Below are 18,535 nucleotides of genomic sequence, written 5' to 3'. Positions count from 1 at the left end.
ACATATTTTCACGCCCTCTTTTTAATTTTGCCACCTTCCTCTCTCTTTTCTTTCTGTCCCAGTTCTTCCAGTGTCTTGGACCGTTTTTCCCGAACTCTGAAGCACATCCTGACTCAGAGGAGGTAAGCTCCTTTTGTTGCAGCAAAACAAACCCTCCCTGCTCCCAGGTATCTTTTGTGGCAACACTTGACCTGATTTCTTCCTTCGGCAGCATAAGGCCTCTTGCTTTGCCTGCCAAAAGTCCTGGGTTCAAATCACAGCAACTCCATTGGTCCATCTAGTTCAGTATTGTCTGCACCGATTGGCAGCCGCTCTCCAGGATTTCAGGCAGAGTCTTTCCCATCCCTACGAGGAAAAGCTGGTGGGGATTGAACCCGGGACTTTCTGCTTGCAAAGCAGGGCCTCTGCCACTGAGCTATGGCATTGCCCCTTAAAATAAAGTTGGTTCATTGCATGATTACGTGTAGTATTGTAAAGAAGCGCAACATCTGTAGCTGTGGAGATGAGAGGAAGGGAAAAACCAGAGGCTGGGGTAGCGAGTTAGCTGGGATCTTTCCAGGCTCGACATTATTGCCATTTGTATTTTGTCCTTCCAAGCTGTATGTGTCCTGAACCCCTGGCCTACTTGGCGGCAAGTCCAGAGAGTCTGGGGGGTCAAGCCATGCAAGCCAAGTCCAAAGTCCAAAGGTCAGGACTAAACATCAGGAAGAACTTTCTGGCAGTAAGAGCTGTTCAACAGGGGAAGAGACTCCCACGAGAGGTGGTGGGCTCTCCTTCCTTGGTGGTTTTCAACTCTACAGCTCTGTAATTCTATTATATTTGTCAAACTCCCTTTATTTTCCTCCCCTTCGCAACACTTTGGAAACATGGAGATAACACCCCTTGGAACACGGTGCCTTTAAGGTGCTGAATTTAGAGACTGCAGAAACACACACATGCAAACTGAAATTGGCAGCAGTGTTGAAAAGCACAGCTTGGCATCCTGTTGGTACCCAAGGGGGAGAGGAACAGCTGCTGGGCGTGTCAATGTATGCGAGGGAGCGGGTTGCAGAATGGGAGGGGTAACGCGATCTTTCCTTCTCTCTTTAATTCCTGAGCAGTTACTATCCACTCTACCCTCCCGCGGAAGAGATGAACGTTGATTACGAACATTTCTACCAATACGCAGCCCTGCCTGTCACGCCGGACGTACTGATCACTCCGTCGGAACTGAGATACTTTATCAAGGTTGGGGGGAAATGAAGCTGTCTGGGCGCAGGGCGATGGAGGGAGGGGACACATTCCAAGCTGTCTTACGCACATTAGCTCAGTGTTGTCCACACAAATTGGCAGCGACTCTCCAGGGTTTTGAGCAAGAGAGTATCCCCCAGCTCTGCCTGGAGAAGCTGGGGACTGAGCCAGGATTCTTCATGCCAAGCAATTGATCTAACCACTGAGCTACAGCTCTAAAAATAAAGTAAGATTCCAGTCCTCATGGAACTGACTAAAGGACCGATTTATATAGAAACATAGGGGACTGGGTCTAGCTCAGTATTGCTTGCAATGATTGGCAACAGCTCTCTAGGATTTTACTCAGGAGATATTCCGAGTCTTCCTTGGAAATGCCAGGACCTGCAACCAAAGTGAATGCTCTGCCACTTCCCTTCCCTCTAATTCCAGCATTGGGATTCGACCTCCGGTCCACAGGTTCTTGAACACAGCCACACCACTTCACTGCAAGGATCTCTGCATGCTGCCCTGTTGAGCAGGAGTTGGGGTGGAGAATAGATGGCAGAGGAAGGCTTAGAGGGGGAGAAATACAGATGAGTTCACTGAAGACCCATTGATAAAACGCTATTATACCATTCATGTTCAGAGGCAGTCTATTTTAGAGGGCAAACTGCTTACTTATCCTGCCCTCCCAAGGACAGCAAACAACAAAATGCCGGTGGGGGGGCGGCAATTACATTAAGAAAAACATTGAAAACCTTTAAGCCACATACACTCAGTTGGATAGCAGCATTAATAATGAGTGGAGCAGGCCCGCTTCAGCAAGGAGGGCACCCCACAAACAGAACCACCACCAAAAAGGCCCTGTTCGGGTTGCCACCAATCAGGCACCACCAACATGGCCTCCTTTGCTGATCGTAGGTCCCAGAATGGTTGATACTGAGAGAGACGCCCTTTAAGATCAATAAAGGGTAGTCATTGCTGCCATACCCAGCTGGTGAGTGCTGAGAAACATCTGGCTGCCCCCATTTTTTGGAACTGGGATGCTGCACTAGACAGATTTTTCTGATCTGGCAAGACAGTTCCTACACCCATATTAGGGAGATTAAAATCAGTATGTCCTAATGATACCTTCCCATCTGACTAGAGAGCCTGTTTCTTGTTTTTAATGTCTCTTCCCCCCTCCCTTTGTTTCCTGCCCATCCCTAGGATGTCCTTGGGTGTGTCTGTGTGAACCCAGGCCGGCTAACAAAAGGCCAGGTAGGGGGCACCTATGGGCGTTTGTGCATCCAGCAGAAGGTCTCCAAGGACCAGGAGGAGCGAAAGAGCCCTTGCATCGCTGCTCAGGTCGTGAGAATCTAACTTGCATCCATCTCCTCAACCCACCAGCAGAGAGGACTGCAGAGGTTTTGCTGGAGCGGGACCAAAACACAGTTTAGGGACGAGACTGAAGAGACAGAGCGGGTTTCTCCTCCAATGTCTAGGAGTCTCTCAGGGCTGCAGCTGTTTGGGAATCTGCCTTCCACCTTTGCTGCCAACACAGCTGGAGAGAATCTCTTCTGTTCCAATTTCCCCAAGTTTGGGCGGGGAAGAATGGATTTGCCTACGCTAATGTCCTTTTGACAAAACACTTTCTACTTTGAGAAGACAGATAAAAAGTTAGCTATATTCATTGGTGTGTAGCATTTTTTTTGGATGGTGGGGGAGCAACATGTCTCCCTCTCTGCTTCAAAGTTGATATCCTTTGAGGTGTCTTAACTCCCTCCCCCACCCCTCTCAAACACTCCAATCCTGCAAAGTTGGTGGGGAAACTGACCTCTAGTTTGGAAAACTGAAAGCTCAGGTCTTGCGTGCAGCTGGGGTGCAGACATTTAAAACAAAAAAACACAATTCTCCTGCAGTTTCTTATTATCTAGTCTTGGATATATTCAGTGGTTGCTGTTGCCCATTGGGACCAGTGTGGTGGAAAGTAGAGAGGCCAGGGACAGGTTGAACCATCTAGCACTGGTTTTGTCCCCATTCTTCTTTGCTGAGTTGTACAAGGTGCACCAGCCTGAGAGGTGGGGCAAAGAGATTGAATTATGAGTCCCTGGTTCCTCTCAGGTTGCCTTAGGCTTAGCTTTGGCCCTGCCTGCAATATGTGAGGGGTCATAAGTGATCTACTTCAGAGGCTTATTTTGAAAGGGTTCCTGAGTGCGATATGCATATAGAGTGTTATGAACTTGAGCTCCAGAGCACACTACGGATGCCATCTCTCATAACACAAGGACCCAGCGGGTGCCTTCCAATGTAGCTGAATGTTAGAAGATTTTTGACAGACAAAAGAAAATGCATCTTCACACAGTGCTGAGTTGGATTGTGGAAGTTGCTCCCTCTTGATGAAGTGATGGCCATCAGCTTGTGATAGCTTTGAAAGGAGTTCTGGAGGATAAGCATATGAAGTGGCTACCAGCCACTATGTCGGAGGCAGTATATCTCTGGATACCAACAGTGCTCTTATGTTCCCATGACAATAATTTCATAACGTAGCTCCATTGTTCTTCAAACAGTATTTATAAATGGATGCTTTGGTGTTCCTGACGCAGGTGGGCCCTGATTGATGGGTGGCTGTGGCACCTAGGAGATAGCTCAGTCGGTAGAGCATGAGATTCTGAATCTCAGGGTTGTGGGTTCAAGTCCCACATAGGGCAAAATATTCCTACATTGCAGGGGATTGGACTACATGACCCTAGTGGTCCCTTCCAACTCTATAATTCTCTGCTTCTGTGTCCATTAAGGAGATCAAAGAATCGTAGAATTGCAGCATTGGAAGGGACCCTGAGAATCATCTAGTCTAACCCCCTGCAATGCAGGAATATGCAGCTGTCCTATAAGGGGATTGAACCTGCAACCTTGGTGTTCTCAGCACTACGCTCCAACCCAGGCTTCCTCAACCTCGGCCCTCCAGATGTTTTTTGGCCTACAACTCCCATGATCCCTAGCTAGCAGGACCAGTGGTCAGGCATGCTGGGAATTGTAGTCTCAGAACATCTGGAGGGCCGAGGTTGAGGAAGCCTGTTCTAACCAATTGAACTATGGTGTTTTCGTTTTTTCAATAAGGCAGACCGACAAAGAGCTTAAGAAAGATATAAGCTAAGTATTCCTCCTGCTTTGCACTGAACCTGTGATGTGTTTCGTTAAACCTATTAACACACACATTCTTGGGAAAACGGGGGGGTTGGAGGAACACTGCCTTCCATGCTAATGACCCAGTACCGCCCGCCTATAAAACCACACTGCTCCATAAAAGCAAAGTGCAGAGCAGCTAATAAAAGAAACGTGATAATACTTAGATCTAGAGCTTAGAGCACTTGGTGTTGGCAACCCAGCCTCCTCCTCCCGCCCCCAGCCATAGATCAGTGCTTCTTCTGGAAGTAAACTTTGCCTTTTGGCTCTTGCTATGTGTGTTGGTTGGTTCTATGTAGTTCACTTTGCATTATTGGGCAGCGAGTGGGTTGGGGGGAGAATGGAGGGACCTTTCCCCAGGCCACAGCCCCCTTGGCGAACCTGCTTTATACCCTCCTGGCTGAAATGTGCTCTTAACCTTTGAGGCTGCCTCTTTGCTTGCCTGGGTGCAGGATAGATAGGGGGAATGTACAGAATCTACCTCACCGTGCAAAGATGAAATTGACATTATTTGCCTCTGGCCCACCCACCCCCGGCATGTGGCACCCGGAAGGTTGCCTCATTGGGTGTGCAGCCCTCAGGCTGAAAAGGGTTCCCCACCCCAGTTCTGGAGGGTCGCAGGTCGCCCATTCCTGGTCTTGACAGTGTTTTAAGGGCTTCTCATTGAGACAACCCTGTAATTATTCTCTCCTGCCCATCCTATGTCTTGGTGTGAGTCTGCCGAAGGGCGTGGAGTGTGTTTGTAGCTGAGTGTCTCTTCTAATTCACTTGCTAGGTTAGCTGGTTAGGCTACTGCAGTAACTAGAAATAGCACCCACAACAACTTTCATGAAGGCTTTAAAGTTGGTTTTGTTCCATTTGTGGGAGAGGGGGAGAGGGTCAAGCCAATACTTTCTGGGGTAAGGAGGGCAATGATTCTGAGAAGGCATTTGAAGGAAGAGATCGGAAGGCGATAATTCAAGGTGTTTCTATATGAATAGGTTGTTGGCGGGGGGATGATGACTTCTATTTCTTTCTTTTTATTTGCATATCACCTTTTCCTTCAAGGATATTAAGGTGGTGTGCATGGTTCTCTCCCCATTTGAATCCTCCAAACATTCCTGTGCTGTCCTGGCACAGCCATTAGGTGGGGTGAGGCCGCTGCCTCAGGCGGTGGAAACCCCTATGGCAGCATTCATGTGCCTCCACTGTGACACTCAGAACATCTGACTTGCTGTCAGTTCGAATCCTCCCTGATCATTGACTGTCCTGTCCTGGGAGCTGATGGGACGAGTTGCAGCCTAAGGCCCCAGGTTGGGGAAGGCCACTGCAATGTATTCTTATTTAGCCGCTTGAGGTTCAGTCCAAAATGCTGTATATAACATATGATACTCCCCATGCCTTCAGTCATGCATACCTCAGACTTGAGGCTGGCTCCGCTTCCCCCCACCCCCCACCCCAAGCCTATCATGATCGCTTCGTTCAGGAATGACCACCTGCTGCCACCCACCCCCCAGCGCCATGGCTGGTTCTCAGAAGCATTTTGTCCGCCCTCCTCTGCTGGCAGTGCACCCCCAATTGTTACCAGTGCTTTAAATGACCCCACAAATCGACTTGTGATAAAATTATGCTCCTAGGAAGCTGCCTTATACTCAGCTGTACCATTGACCCTTCTAGCTCAGAAATATCCACCTCAAGGGCTGCCAACCTTTTTTAGGCCTGTGGGAACATTTGGATTGTTGAGTGACTGCATACTCCTCAAGTGTCCCAATTTAACCGGCACATCCCAAATTGACAGATGTGGTGGTGAGCAGCAGCAGTGGTGGAGGCCGGGCAGCCACAGCAGATATCTTGTGGGTGCCAGGGCCCCATGGAGTTGGTGCCTATGCCCAACCCATTCAGACTTTTTGAAATAAGCCCACCACAAGTATGAGGGGATGGGATTGAGCCCTCCCCCAGTCTTGAGGGGTCAGGCCCCACCTGGCCTCGCGGTGGTGGAGGGCCTCGCCGGGCGTTGCGGCTTCCTCCCAACATGTGTGACATCATGTGTATGTTGCCCGTTTGATGTCACATGACGAGCCTCCCCCCCCCCAATGGATGGGTGGAATTCAGTGCCTCAAGATACCTCCTTTCATCTGAGGATCACGGGGCAGTTTACATTTGCATTAAAATGCTGGTGGATTTTCATGTGAACCTTTCCTTTAAAAAATTCTCAAGCTGATGTGAGAATGTGGAGAATTGACCTTAAGACTGAGAAACTTAGACCAGAATTGACAGATGTGACCATCCTTGACTGAAAGCAATAGGTGGCTTCCTCTGAAAGTTTCCACTGGGGTGTACCTTTCTCCTTTTCTGTGCCCTCCCAAAAAAACCCCAAAGCTAGAAATCTGGAGTCTTTTGTGGAAGGGGGAGAGGTTCAGCTAAGGAGCCAGCATTTTGAGTGTACAAGAAGTCTTGCACCCAAAGAGACAATACTGTACTGCCCCCATTTCCTCAAGATCCTCACCTTTCCTTTTCCTTCCCCTCCCTCCCTTCTGGGGATTCTCTTGCCTGCTGTCTCTGAAGCCAACCGCCTTGAATTCCTTTCTAAGAAAGTCATTCTCCCCTTTTAAGCCAGGGCTGCTTTGCATTATTTTACTTCCGACTTTTGGGAAATAGGATTGAGTTCTGAAAGTAGGAGCTCTATTGCTGAAGCGGAAAGATCTGCATGTTTTCTGGTCAGCGAAAACGCCCTCCTCCCCAGACAAATCTCAGTTTTGTGTGGGGTGCTTGTGAGGAACAGGTCTCATGGCCAAGCCATCCATTTTGCATGCAAAAGTTCTCAGCGTCAACCCAGGTTGTTTCTCCAGCTAAAAAAATGGGGGAAACCGCAAGCTTAATATGATTCAACTGTGATGCAGCAGTAAAAAGAGCTAATGCAATTCTAGACTGCGCCAACTGAAGTCTAGTGTTTCAGATCAAGTAAAGTAACAGAACTGCTGACTTCGTCAGACCCCACCTGGAGTCCTGTGTCCAGTTCTGGCCACCACAGTTTAAGAAGGCTATTGGATTCATCCAGGTCTGCACTTTCAAGCGCCTTATCCGAGTGCTCCCCCCCATACCCGATGTTTTACTGCTGAATCACAACAAACGGCAATCTGCAGAAAACCTGAATTGCTGTTTCAATTCAATCAACCTTTATTGGCATACAGAGAAGACAGGAATATATGAATCAAAACATAAAATTGGCATCTGTTCACAGAAGATGCTTTGAGATAAAACTATACAGACATAATAAGGTTAAGAAAACACTCATGTTCTACGACAACATAGTTTCAAGGCATTGCTCAGAAATTGCTGTTTGTTCTGATTCAGCATTAAGGGGGGGGGGATGAAAATGAAAAAAAAAAAGCTCAGATACGGCACTTTAAAGTGCCGCTCCGTGCCTAGAAAGCATTGGTGGGGGGAAGTTAAGTGTGGACCGGCCCATTGGCAAGTTGGAACATGTGCAGAAGAGGGCAACCAAGATGCTCAACGGCCTGGATACCAAGTCTTATGAGGAACAGTTGAGGGAGTTGGGGATGTTTAGCCTGGAGAAGAGGAGAGACTTAGAGGTGATATGATAACCATCTTCAAATCCCTGATGGGCTGTCACATGGAAGATGGAGCAAGCTCATTTTCTGCAGCTCCAGAGGGATTCAAATTACAAGAAAGGATATTCCGGTCTAAACCTCTGGAAGAGCTTTTCTGATGGGTAAGAGCCATTCCACAGTAGAATGGGCTCCCTCAGAAGGTGGACTCTTCCTTTGATGGTGATATTGGCAGATATTGGGGTCTCAAATTCCATCAGCACCCTGTGCGACGTCATGTTGGATGCATTGAAGATGGGTGTGTGTAGCTTCCCCAAATTGGCTTCGTGGCCCAAATGTGGAGGACTGGTGGGTCAAATTTAGCCTGTGGGTTTGGGGGGTCTCCACTCCTCTTGTAGAGGGAGAGAATCTTGTATGGCAACTTGAGCTCCTTGGAGAAAAGGCGGGACACAAATGAAATCAATAAATTTATAAGAGGGAAATGCAGAGGGCCATTGTGGATTTTCCACCTGAGGCAAGAAAAAGTTGCTTTCAGTCAGTGATAGCTCATCTCACTGAGCATTTGGTCTCTCTCTATTGATGTGTGCAATACAGTTTGTGACTGTCACTGAAGACGTGCCTCCAAAGAGAACCTTTCCCTGTCATAAATGCTGATAACCTGAGGTAATATCAGCAATGGCAGAAGCTCAGCCCAGGCTTAATCTGTTAGGGCTGACCTTTGGCCTAGGCCAATCTGAATGCTTCACCCCTCACTCCCTGGCAATCCCATCCCAGCTGAAGCCTGGGATAAAATTTCCAGTCCCAGCCACAGCTAGTAAAGGGAAAGGAGGAAATATTCTCCGCATTTTTGCTGCCAATTGTGTTTTTTTAAAAAGCAAAACAAAACTGATTGCATTTCTCCAGAAATGTTGCTGCAGGGTGTGGGGGTCGGGTTGCAGGGCGAACGGGGGGGGGGGGTAGGCTGTCCTTTGTTACGGGGATATTTGTTTTAGATTTCAGCTGAAATGCATTTCACAATAGGGAAAACTCAGCCTCTGGCCGCCCGCCAGATAGCAGAGCTGATGACATTTATTTATTTCTTCGCAGAATGAATCACGCATGGGAAAAAAGAGTTTATGTGTGTAAAGATACGGAGTAGGCCCTCCCTCTTCCTGTGTGACGTTCCCCATCAACCAGAAAATACTTAGATTTCCTGGGTTCTTTTTCTGGAAGTGGGTGGGTGGTTTCTTGGTAGGACTAGGACCAGGGAGACCAGGGTTCAAATCCCCACTAAACCATAAAAGTTCTTCAAGCCTGTGACCTCAGCCTAATCTGCCTCACAGGGTTGTGAGGATAAAATGGCGTGAGGCGGGGAGAGAACCTTGAACACCGCCTTGGAGGAAAGCAGAGGCAATATAAATACCGTAAGTGGGAGAGTTCAGTCAGTAAAGCATGAGACTCCTAATCTCAGGGTCATGGGTTTGAGCCCCACATTCCTGCATTGCGGGGGGTTGGACTAGATGACCCTCGTGATCCTTTCCAACTCCACAATTTTATACTTTTAAATAATAAATATAAAATTGTTCCTTTGGTGATGAGTTTCCATCTTTGGACAATGGGTTCTTTTCAGGTAAATTGTACTCAAAGTAGATTCACTGACCTGAGTTAAGTCATGTCCATAAGTCTACTCTGAGTAGGATTAACATGGGCTGCAACCTATTGTTACTCATGTGCAAGTGCACACCTGTATGTATGTCCTCCCCCCCCCCCCCCGTGGCTGGAAATTCAAACCAGCTGTTGTAGGGAAAAGTAAAGGGATATTATAATCTTTGAGCCCCAGCACTCTGTGTTTCTCAGAGGCAGAGCAGCTGTAGACAATACTGAGCTAAATGGACCAAATGTTCACTCAATATAAAGCAGCCTGCTATCCTATCATACCCCAAGTGTCGCAGAAAAAACATAACATCCCAGGTTGCGGGGGGGGGGCACGAAGGAGCCTCAGCCCCTAGCAGTTGGCTCCTATGGGTCTGATTTGATCCCGGATTGTCCTGCTTTTCCTTAGGACGTTCTTATTTTCATCAGAGAAATGTTGGAGGGTATAGAGTTATATGATTCCCGAGCCAACGAGATAAGTAACTGAAGGCAGTTGCATCTGAAGGCAGCCCTGTATAGGGAAGTTTTTTAATGTACAATTTTTTATTATGTTTCAGATATTTTGAAAGCTGCCCAGAGTAGCTGGGGCAACCCAGTCAGATGGGCGGGGTGTAAATAATAAAAATATTATCATCATTATGGTGGAATAGGACGTCCCTATTTTCATCGGAGAAATGTTGGAGGGTATGAAGGAGGCGCGAACTGAGGTTGGTGGGGCAGGGCCTGCTTTGCCCTAATGGACGAGCAGCTGTGAGCTTGAACTGCCTCTCATCCCTCCGCTCCAGGCGGTTTATCCCAAGCCTCTCATTCCAGCCCCTAAACTTTACAGGCCAAAGTGAGCTCCCTTTCTCTCAGCACCCACCATGCAGGCCCTGGAACAGCTTCCCCACAGTAACAGGGTGTGTCCTTGGTGGAAAAGGTACTTGCCAACGCCAAATGCATATGGAAGCGCAACAGATCTTGGAAGGAGCTCCCTTCTCTTCCTGGGCTAATCCACAAGGCCTCGCCGTGCCTTTTACCTCCCAAGACTGGCCACACCACCTCTTTGTTTTGCAACTTTCCTCTAATCCAGTTTGTTGTTTCTCGTCAGGTGGTCTGAAAATCCAAGATTTGGACAACGTTCAAGGGAAGATTTACTCTCTCTTTTTGTCACTTTATTTCTAGTTCACTTAAGCTGCTTCTTTCCGTTCCGTCGCTTCCTTGTTTCTGTTCTGTTGATTCCCCAATCCCCGCCCCACCTATGGAGAAAGGACCTCAGCTCAGTGGTAGAGAGCATTAGCTACGCACGCAGAAAGTTAGTAGAGCATGAGACTTTTAATCTCAGAGTCATGGGTTTGTGCCCCATGCAGGGCAAATGATTCCTGCATTGCAGGGGGTTGGACTAGATGACCCATGGTCCCCCCAACTCTACAATTCTGTGATTCTAAGGACACAGGCTCCATCCTCGTCACCCCTGGGAATGCCCCATGCCTGAAACCCCAGAGAGCCACTTCCAGTCAAAGTAGACAATACTGATCTAGATAGACCAATCGCCTGACTCAGTGGTTAAGGTAGTTGCATATATTCTATCATTAGGCTCATCCTTCCTGAATTTGTCTTATACCCTTCTAAAGCCATCTAAGTGGCTAGTGCAGGGGTCTGCAACCTTTAAGACAAAAAGAGCCACTTGGACCCGTTTCCGAAGGAAAAAAAACTGGGAGCCGCAAAACTCGTCATTATAAAAATAACTTTTTTGTCACTTTTTTATTATTTCTTTGTTTGACCCCTCAGAATTACTCCTCCTCATAGAAATAAATGTTAAATTAACAAGTTACCTTTTTGTGTGTGTGTGTTCTTCACTCCCCTTCAAAACAGTGACCAGCGTACATGCCCCCTTTCAATGCAGTGACCAGCGTACATGCCCCTTACAATGTAGCGGGTGGGAAGGTGACGTCAGGACGGTGCGTGACTAACACACGCACTGCCCCCATGCAACGTCACAGCCAGTACAGCGCCCGCCACAGTGGGGAGTGTCGGGGCGCACAATGCGCCTCCTCCCCTCGCTAGTATCCGCCCCGGAGCCGCGGCAAAGGTGTAAAAGAGCCACATGCGGCTCCGGAGCCGCGGGTTGCAGACCCCTGGGCTAGTGTATGGCCGTCACATCAAGTATTGTTGCTCTATCGGTTTTATTATTTATTCATTTATTATATTTATATGTCGCCTTTATTCTCCAAGGATCTCAAGGTGATCTACGTGGTTCTCTTCCCCCCAAAACCATTTTATCCTCTCAGCAACCCTGTGAGGTAGCTTAGGCTAAGAGATAGTGACCAGCCCATGGTCCCCCAGTGCTCTGATCCTGAAGTGTCTGCAACTCCCTGCAGCTGAGTGGCACAAATATTTTACTTTTCCTGCCTCTGTCTACACCTGGATGAGTTTTCTTGCCTAAGCCTGGTAACTTTTCTTACCGCTGTCTTGCTCTCCTCGTGAAAAAGAGAAAAACCAAAGGCCACCTTTGCTTTCTAATTGGCCTTTCATTTCCCACCCTTCCCAAGCAGAACTGATAAAAATCTGCCCCACCTCGAGGCGTGTTGCATCTGACTTGTGTCAGAAAAGGAATCTTTGTCACATTCCTCCAGCTCCGAATAACAGTCTGTTTCGCCTTGAGATGCAGTGCTTTGCAGAAGACGTTAATCTTCTCCCGAGTCTGAAGGATTCCATGTTGACAGATTATTAAAAATTATAGGCTTGGCTTGCTTTTAGGGAGAGGAAAGTTCAGACCAAGTATGGATTCAACTTGCAAGTTCTGATGGCCTATCCTGTGGAAGCGGAAATGGAGGCGGGGGCTCCCCTTGTTGCACCCTTAAATTGCAACTAAGCTCTCCATCTCTGCTCAGGATAAATGGTTTGTTATTTAAAGTCCTCCTGGGTAAAAGCAGAAAGCAAATTATAAATGATCCATGAAATAAACGGAACAGATGGTGAAATTACATATTTCACTTGAACAGTTTAGGGTTTGATGCAAGAGCGTGGAAGCTATCAGACGGCAGATTTCCTCAACAGCAGGCATGGAAAAGCAGGCAACGTTTCATATTGAACAGTCCTGCAAAACACTAAGCTAAGTGCAGCCTACTAGCTATGTATGGTGTCCTGCCAGTGCCTCTATAAACTTGTTTTCCTAAACTTATCTGAGATTGCAAAATGAGGGGGAGGGGTAACATAGGGGAAGGGTGTAACACAGACGCAAAGCCACCAGCATGTGGAAGATCCCAGGGTGAGTCACTAGCATCTTTTGGTAGAGCTGGGAAAGACTCTCTGTAAACTTACAGAGTCTCTACACTACCGGTCAGTGTAGACCATGGGTAGGCAAACTAAGGCCTGGGGGCCAGATCTGGCTCAATCGCCTTCTCAGTCCGGCCCGTGGACAGTCTGGGAATCAGTGTGTTTTTACATGAGTAGAATGTGCCCTTTTATTTAAGATGCATCTCTGGGTTGTTTGTGGGGCATAAGAATTCGTTCATTCCGCCCCCGCCCCCCAAATATAGTCAGCCCCCAACAAGCTCTGAGGGACAGTGGACTGGCCCCTTGCTGAAAAAGTTTGCTGACCCGTGGTGTAGACAGCACTGAACTAAATGGACCAATGGCTGGACTCAGGGCTCACGCATGCTTCCGCTTGTCCAGCTGCTTTCACCCACAAAAAACCTGCTCTTTACAGCTGAATCAGAGCAAACATCAGACAGGTTTTCTATGAGTTGACATTGCACATATAAGTGAAGATAATGTACAAAAACGTATCATATTGGGATAAACGGCTTTGCAGAAATGTGTGCATTACGCAACACTGCATACAAAAAATGTGTATATTAGGAGAAATTTGAACCCAGCTGCTGAGGATTTTTTATGAGAACTTAAAAAACATATACTGTATATGTTGTGGAATTGTGGAGTATTGAACTTAAGAGTGGAAACCGAAACTGACATATTTGCCCATCCTGACTCAAAGAGCAGAGGTTTAAAGTGCGTTGTCCAAAATGCCAGTATTTTATTATGCTAGTTCATGCTGCTAAGCTATTTCAGCCAGCTTCCATCCAGGTTGCTTAAGTTTCCTCTTCAGGTGGTTTGGGCAGAAGCACCAATATAATTTTTCTCTTTTCCCTTGGGGGAAAAAGATACAGAGAAGAGGAGAAGCTCATTATCTGGATCAGTCAGAAGAATTATGCAGAGACAGAAATTAATTTAAGCAGTGGTTTCAATTAATATACACACTTACACGAGTGCAGGCTCCATTTAAGACAAGGAGACGTTCTGAGTAAGCATGCAAAGGATTGCATTGCAAATTGATATTTCCTCCTTCCCCGTAGGTATTGAATTAAAACTTAAATAGTATCATATTGTCTGGTGACTCATGATATTCTCTGTGTTTTCGTCTGTTATTGTTCGCTGGTCTGGGCTCCCTTTTGGAAGGTTAAGCTTGAGTGCAAACATTGAAATGAAATGGAATTTGATTGTGCGCTGGGTCTTTCAGTGACCATGATAGATAGTGTTCATACTCCTGCCCCTGGGGATTGATAATCAAATATGGACATTTCGGAACTGCAACAAAATGTTGCAGAGTGGAGTCCCCTTGTTCAGAGTTCCAGCCAGCCAGTTTCCCATGCCTCTTTACATGCTGCTCCATTCCATCCCCCCTCCTCTCCTGTATTCTATCCACGCACCCCCCCCCAAATATGCTCTCACTGAGCATGCTTAGTCATCATTTGGGGTCCCCTGCCCCACTTTAGGGTGGTTCCCCTCCCCTCCTTTAACAAAAAATGTACTACAACTGTGGGATTTCCCCTAGCCTGCTGTTACTTTCCTCTTATGAATGGGAACTTCCATTTTGGCTACATAAAAAGGGTGTTGCTGGATCATGCCAAAGGCCCATCTACTCCAGCATCCTGTTCTCATAGTGGCCAATTAGATGCCCCATATAGGAAGCCCAGAAGCGGCACTCTTCCCACTTATGATCCCCATTCTTACAGTGGAGGGAAAACATAACCATTGTGGCTAATAGCCACTGATCGCCTAATATCCACCTTGAATTTGTCTAATCATCTTTTAAAGCCACTCAATTGATGGCCATCACTGCCTCTGGTGGGAGCAGATTCCCAAGTTCCATCATAAATAGAAGGAAAAACACAAACAAGATTAGCAAACCACACCTCCCTGTTAGACAGAGCCTCTCTTTAACCGTGGGAGCAAATTCCACAGTTGTGTGAAGAATAACTTTCTTTTGTCTGTCCTGATTCTGCAGAAGGACCCATGCTTAGAGGACTGAGTTCACACAGTTAGTCAATAGGATATTGCCATCCTGCCCTGCTACGTCTCATCCAGTGTGTAGTTGCTGAGCTAGACGGAGCGTGAGCCTGACCCAACAGGGTCATTTTAGGTAGTTTAGGAAATTGTAATGAGGAAGGGAAATTTTGAAATGCAATTAAACATTGACCCTCCCTGCTGAAAAGGAAGACAGCAGGAGAAACCACAGAGAGCAGGCAATCTAGTGGAAATCCACCTATTGCTCATGGCCGGGCCTGTTTATCAACATTCACATTGACTCCCTCTATTGTACTGACACACCAAGAAGAGGAGATGGCAGCGAACCAGCAGCAGGTCAATGCATTAACCACAGGTTTAAAACGTGAGGCATTTTAATTACAACTCTCTCACTTTCTCCTTTACTCCCTGTGAATATGTGCATTAACAGCCTCTTAATCGGTTTCAGGCGGCTGATTAAGCAGGCAAAAAGCAATTTTAATTCCACCTTCCCTCCTCCCGCCATCTGGGTAAACAGTGTGGGAAATATGCAAAGATTAGGGGCCCAATCCACTGAGCAGTTGCCCCATTGACATGAATGAGGTGCTCAGGGATCTGCACTGGGATGCTGAACATGTATTTTGGCTCTGCCTAAAAATAAGAACCATCTGAATGACAGTCGTTTGAGAAATGGAGGAGGGTTACAGGGTATATATTCTGCCGATTTTAAATTTTTAATTGGATTTTTAAATAAATATTGTACAACTAAACTCAAGCAGGGGACGCGGGTGGCGCTGTGGGTTAAACCACAGAGCCTAGGACTTGCCGATCGTCAGGTCAGCAGTTCGAATCCCTGCGGCGGGGTGCGCTCCTGTTGCTCGGTCCCAGTGCCTGCCAACCTAGCAGTTCGAAAGCAACCCCGGGTGCAAGTAGATAAATAGGGACCGCTTACCAGCGGGAAGGTAAACGGCATTTCCGTGTGCTGCGCTGGCTCGCCAGATGCAGCTTGTCACGCTGGGCACGTGACCCGGAAGTGTCTGCGGACAGTGCTGGCTCCCGGCCTATAGAGTGAGATGAGCGCACAACCCTAGAGTCTGTCAAGACTGGCCCGTACAGGCAGGGGTACCTTTACCTTTTAAAACTCAAGCAGAACGAAAACAAGACAGAAAACTAACTTCTGCTCCCCTGGTTAACCAAAAACAAAACAAAACAAAACCAGACATCACTGCTTTACTATATCTGTGTACAAAAGCATACAGACAATGCAAGTAAGTTGTCTGGAGGTGAAAAGTAGGAGCACAGTCGACTATGTACAGCTAACACACACATACACACACACACATTATTGGACCATTTCTGTTTTTCTCCCTTTTGCGTGCATAGAGATCTCATCTCTGGCCATTAGCCATGCTGGCTGGAGCTGATGAGAGCTATAGCCCACAATATCTGGAAGAGACCATGTTGGCTACCCCTGGAGCAGGCAAAATTATAGTAGATGAACCAGTGATCTGATCTGAGATGAGGTAGCATTCTGGTGGCTTGGAGGTTCAGAGGTTTAGTCTAGAAGTCTCAGAGGTCCATGCATGGCTACTAGCCATGACAGCAATGCTCTACCTCTACTGTCAGAGGCTTCTGAATGCTGGTTGTTGGGAATTGCAGGTGGGCGAATCACAGGTGTTTCCCCATCTCCAGCTTGCAGGCTTCCCAGGGGCATCTGGCTGGCATTTGGTGAGAACACGGTGATGGACTAGATGGGCCTTTGGCCTCATCCAGCAGAGCTCTTGTGTTTTTAGGGTAAGGGAGGAAAAATAGGGTAGCATATGCTTTTGACAGCAACTGTGTTCCACTACATTACCAAAGTTAATAAACAGAAACCAAACTGATTCAAAAGTGTCCTTTTCTGCCTACAGGCCACCCTCAACTTTGACATTATTCCCCGCCCCACGCCCCCCAAAACAGCAGCTTGCCCTATTCTCTGATGCTATGGATCTTATGCCACCCTATGAAAATCCTTCCAGTGCTCCCTGTGAAGAGTGATGGAGCATATTTCCTGGACCACTCTCACCCCAAATGTTGGTACACAAGAGCATTCCCACCACATATGTACCAAAAAGTTGGCACCCCCTCCAAAAAAGAAGAAAATGTTCTAAGACACATAAAGAACAGTTTCCTCAGGGTGGTGTTGTATCACTTGTGCAATAGCTTTAAAGTTAGCTCCCTGACATTGGTAGATACAGTTTTATGGGAATGCCTATTCCATATTTAGTTTCAAGCATCCTCCTGTGTAATTAACCCATTAGCTTTCCTATTTGTTGTTAAGGATTTGTTTTTATTGTAAGACTGGTTTCACATTTATTAACATGGTAATTAGTTATAACTGGGGGGGGGGATCCAGTCCCCCCCAACAGCTGGGGCATGGGAGGTTGTTCAAATTATAAAGCTGACAAATGTAATCAGAGAAAAGGAAGACAACATGATAAAAACATTTAAAAATGGAATATCTTTATTATGTACTAGTGGAACAAAATACAAGACGTTGAACCAAATAGTCTATTAGGAATTTTGTAGAGATAGTATTATAATAAGTTTGCAAATTAATTATTAGTAATTACTCAGTGTTTATTTTTTTGTTTGTTCATAAGCACTGATTGTGAATTTAAACAATAGATTGTATTATTATTATATCCCTTCTTTATATATGTATGTATATATATATATATATATATATATAATTAGAAGTTGTTAATAAAAACAATTTCAAAAATGAAAGTGGAGAGGTTTGGATTCTAAAAAATATTAAATGGTTTATAAATGCTTTTAACTACATATGAATAAATAGAGGTTGAAAAAGCACCACTGTTGTGTGCTATGCATGTTTACTTAGACGTGAGTCCCGTGGCGTTCAATGGGATTTACTCCCATGTAAGTGTGTGTAGAATTGCAGACTCGGCCTCTTAGATTCCACTATGCAGTAATTTTCCACCCTGTCCATTCTTAACTTGAAAGATTATAAATTACCAACTCTAGATCCACAAAGCTGCAACTTCAGACACACCCAAATATTATTTACAGAGACAATCTTTCCACACCCAATATCCTGAGGGCTTTAAAAACATATCCCTTAATTTCATTTTATCTTCACAACAGCCCTGTGAGGGTGGTCTAGCCCAGAAACGGACTTTCCCCCAAAGGCCACCCACTGAGTTGCATAACTATGAGGATCTGAATGTGAGTTTCCCACTTCTGAATCCAATACAGTTCTATAGCATCGGGGCTTAAACTGATAATAACACAGTACTGTACTGAATCCAGGAACTCCAGTTTAATTCCCCCCCCTTCTGCAAAAGTTCAAGGTGCTTCTGTACCTGTGCCTCTGACAATGGGAGGAGGATATACCTGGGCAGGTGGGCTGGGTGGCTTTATGGTGACCCAGCTGTGGGGGTGACCCAGCAAAATGTGGGGGTTTTTTTGCTGCAAAACGCTTGCAAAACTCTGGCACAGGTTTAGAGCAGATCCCAGATTTAGGGGTTAGTAGTTAATGGGTGCCCCAAGGCTGCCTCAAACGGGCTAGAGTGGGACTTCCTGGCCTCCATGTCAACCATGGGGCTCTCTCAGTACATCAGTGGTCCAACAAACCTAGCTGGGCATATCCTTAACCCTTGAGTGGAATGGTAATACTCTGCTGATCAGGAGGCTCCTGTGAGTCTGTTGCC

General features: G+C 46.6%; 1 protein-coding gene across 1 annotated transcript in view; it reads left to right on the top strand.

Moving 5' to 3' along the window:
- The window catches only part of POLA2 (DNA polymerase alpha 2, accessory subunit), a 30,504-nt gene extending 27,627 nt beyond the window's left edge, over positions 1-2,877 (top strand). Inside the window, exons 16-18 of the mRNA XM_080985590.1 lie at positions 63-122; positions 1,101-1,227; positions 2,419-2,877. Of these exons, the coding sequence (XP_080841716.1) occupies positions 63-122; positions 1,101-1,227; positions 2,419-2,571 (340 nt within the window). The 3' untranslated portion in view covers positions 2,572-2,877. The remainder of the gene's footprint in view (positions 1-62; positions 123-1,100; positions 1,228-2,418) is intronic.
- Positions 2,878-18,535: the final 15,658 nt, after the last annotated feature.

The sequence above is a fragment of the Podarcis pityusensis genome, assembly GCF_964106645.2.
Source record: "Podarcis pityusensis genome assembly, chromosome: 16".
NCBI lineage: Eukaryota > Metazoa > Chordata > Lepidosauria > Squamata > Lacertidae > Podarcis > Podarcis pityusensis.
The sequence above is the reverse complement of the archived record's forward strand: the minus strand, read 5'-3'. Positions and strand labels throughout refer to the sequence as shown.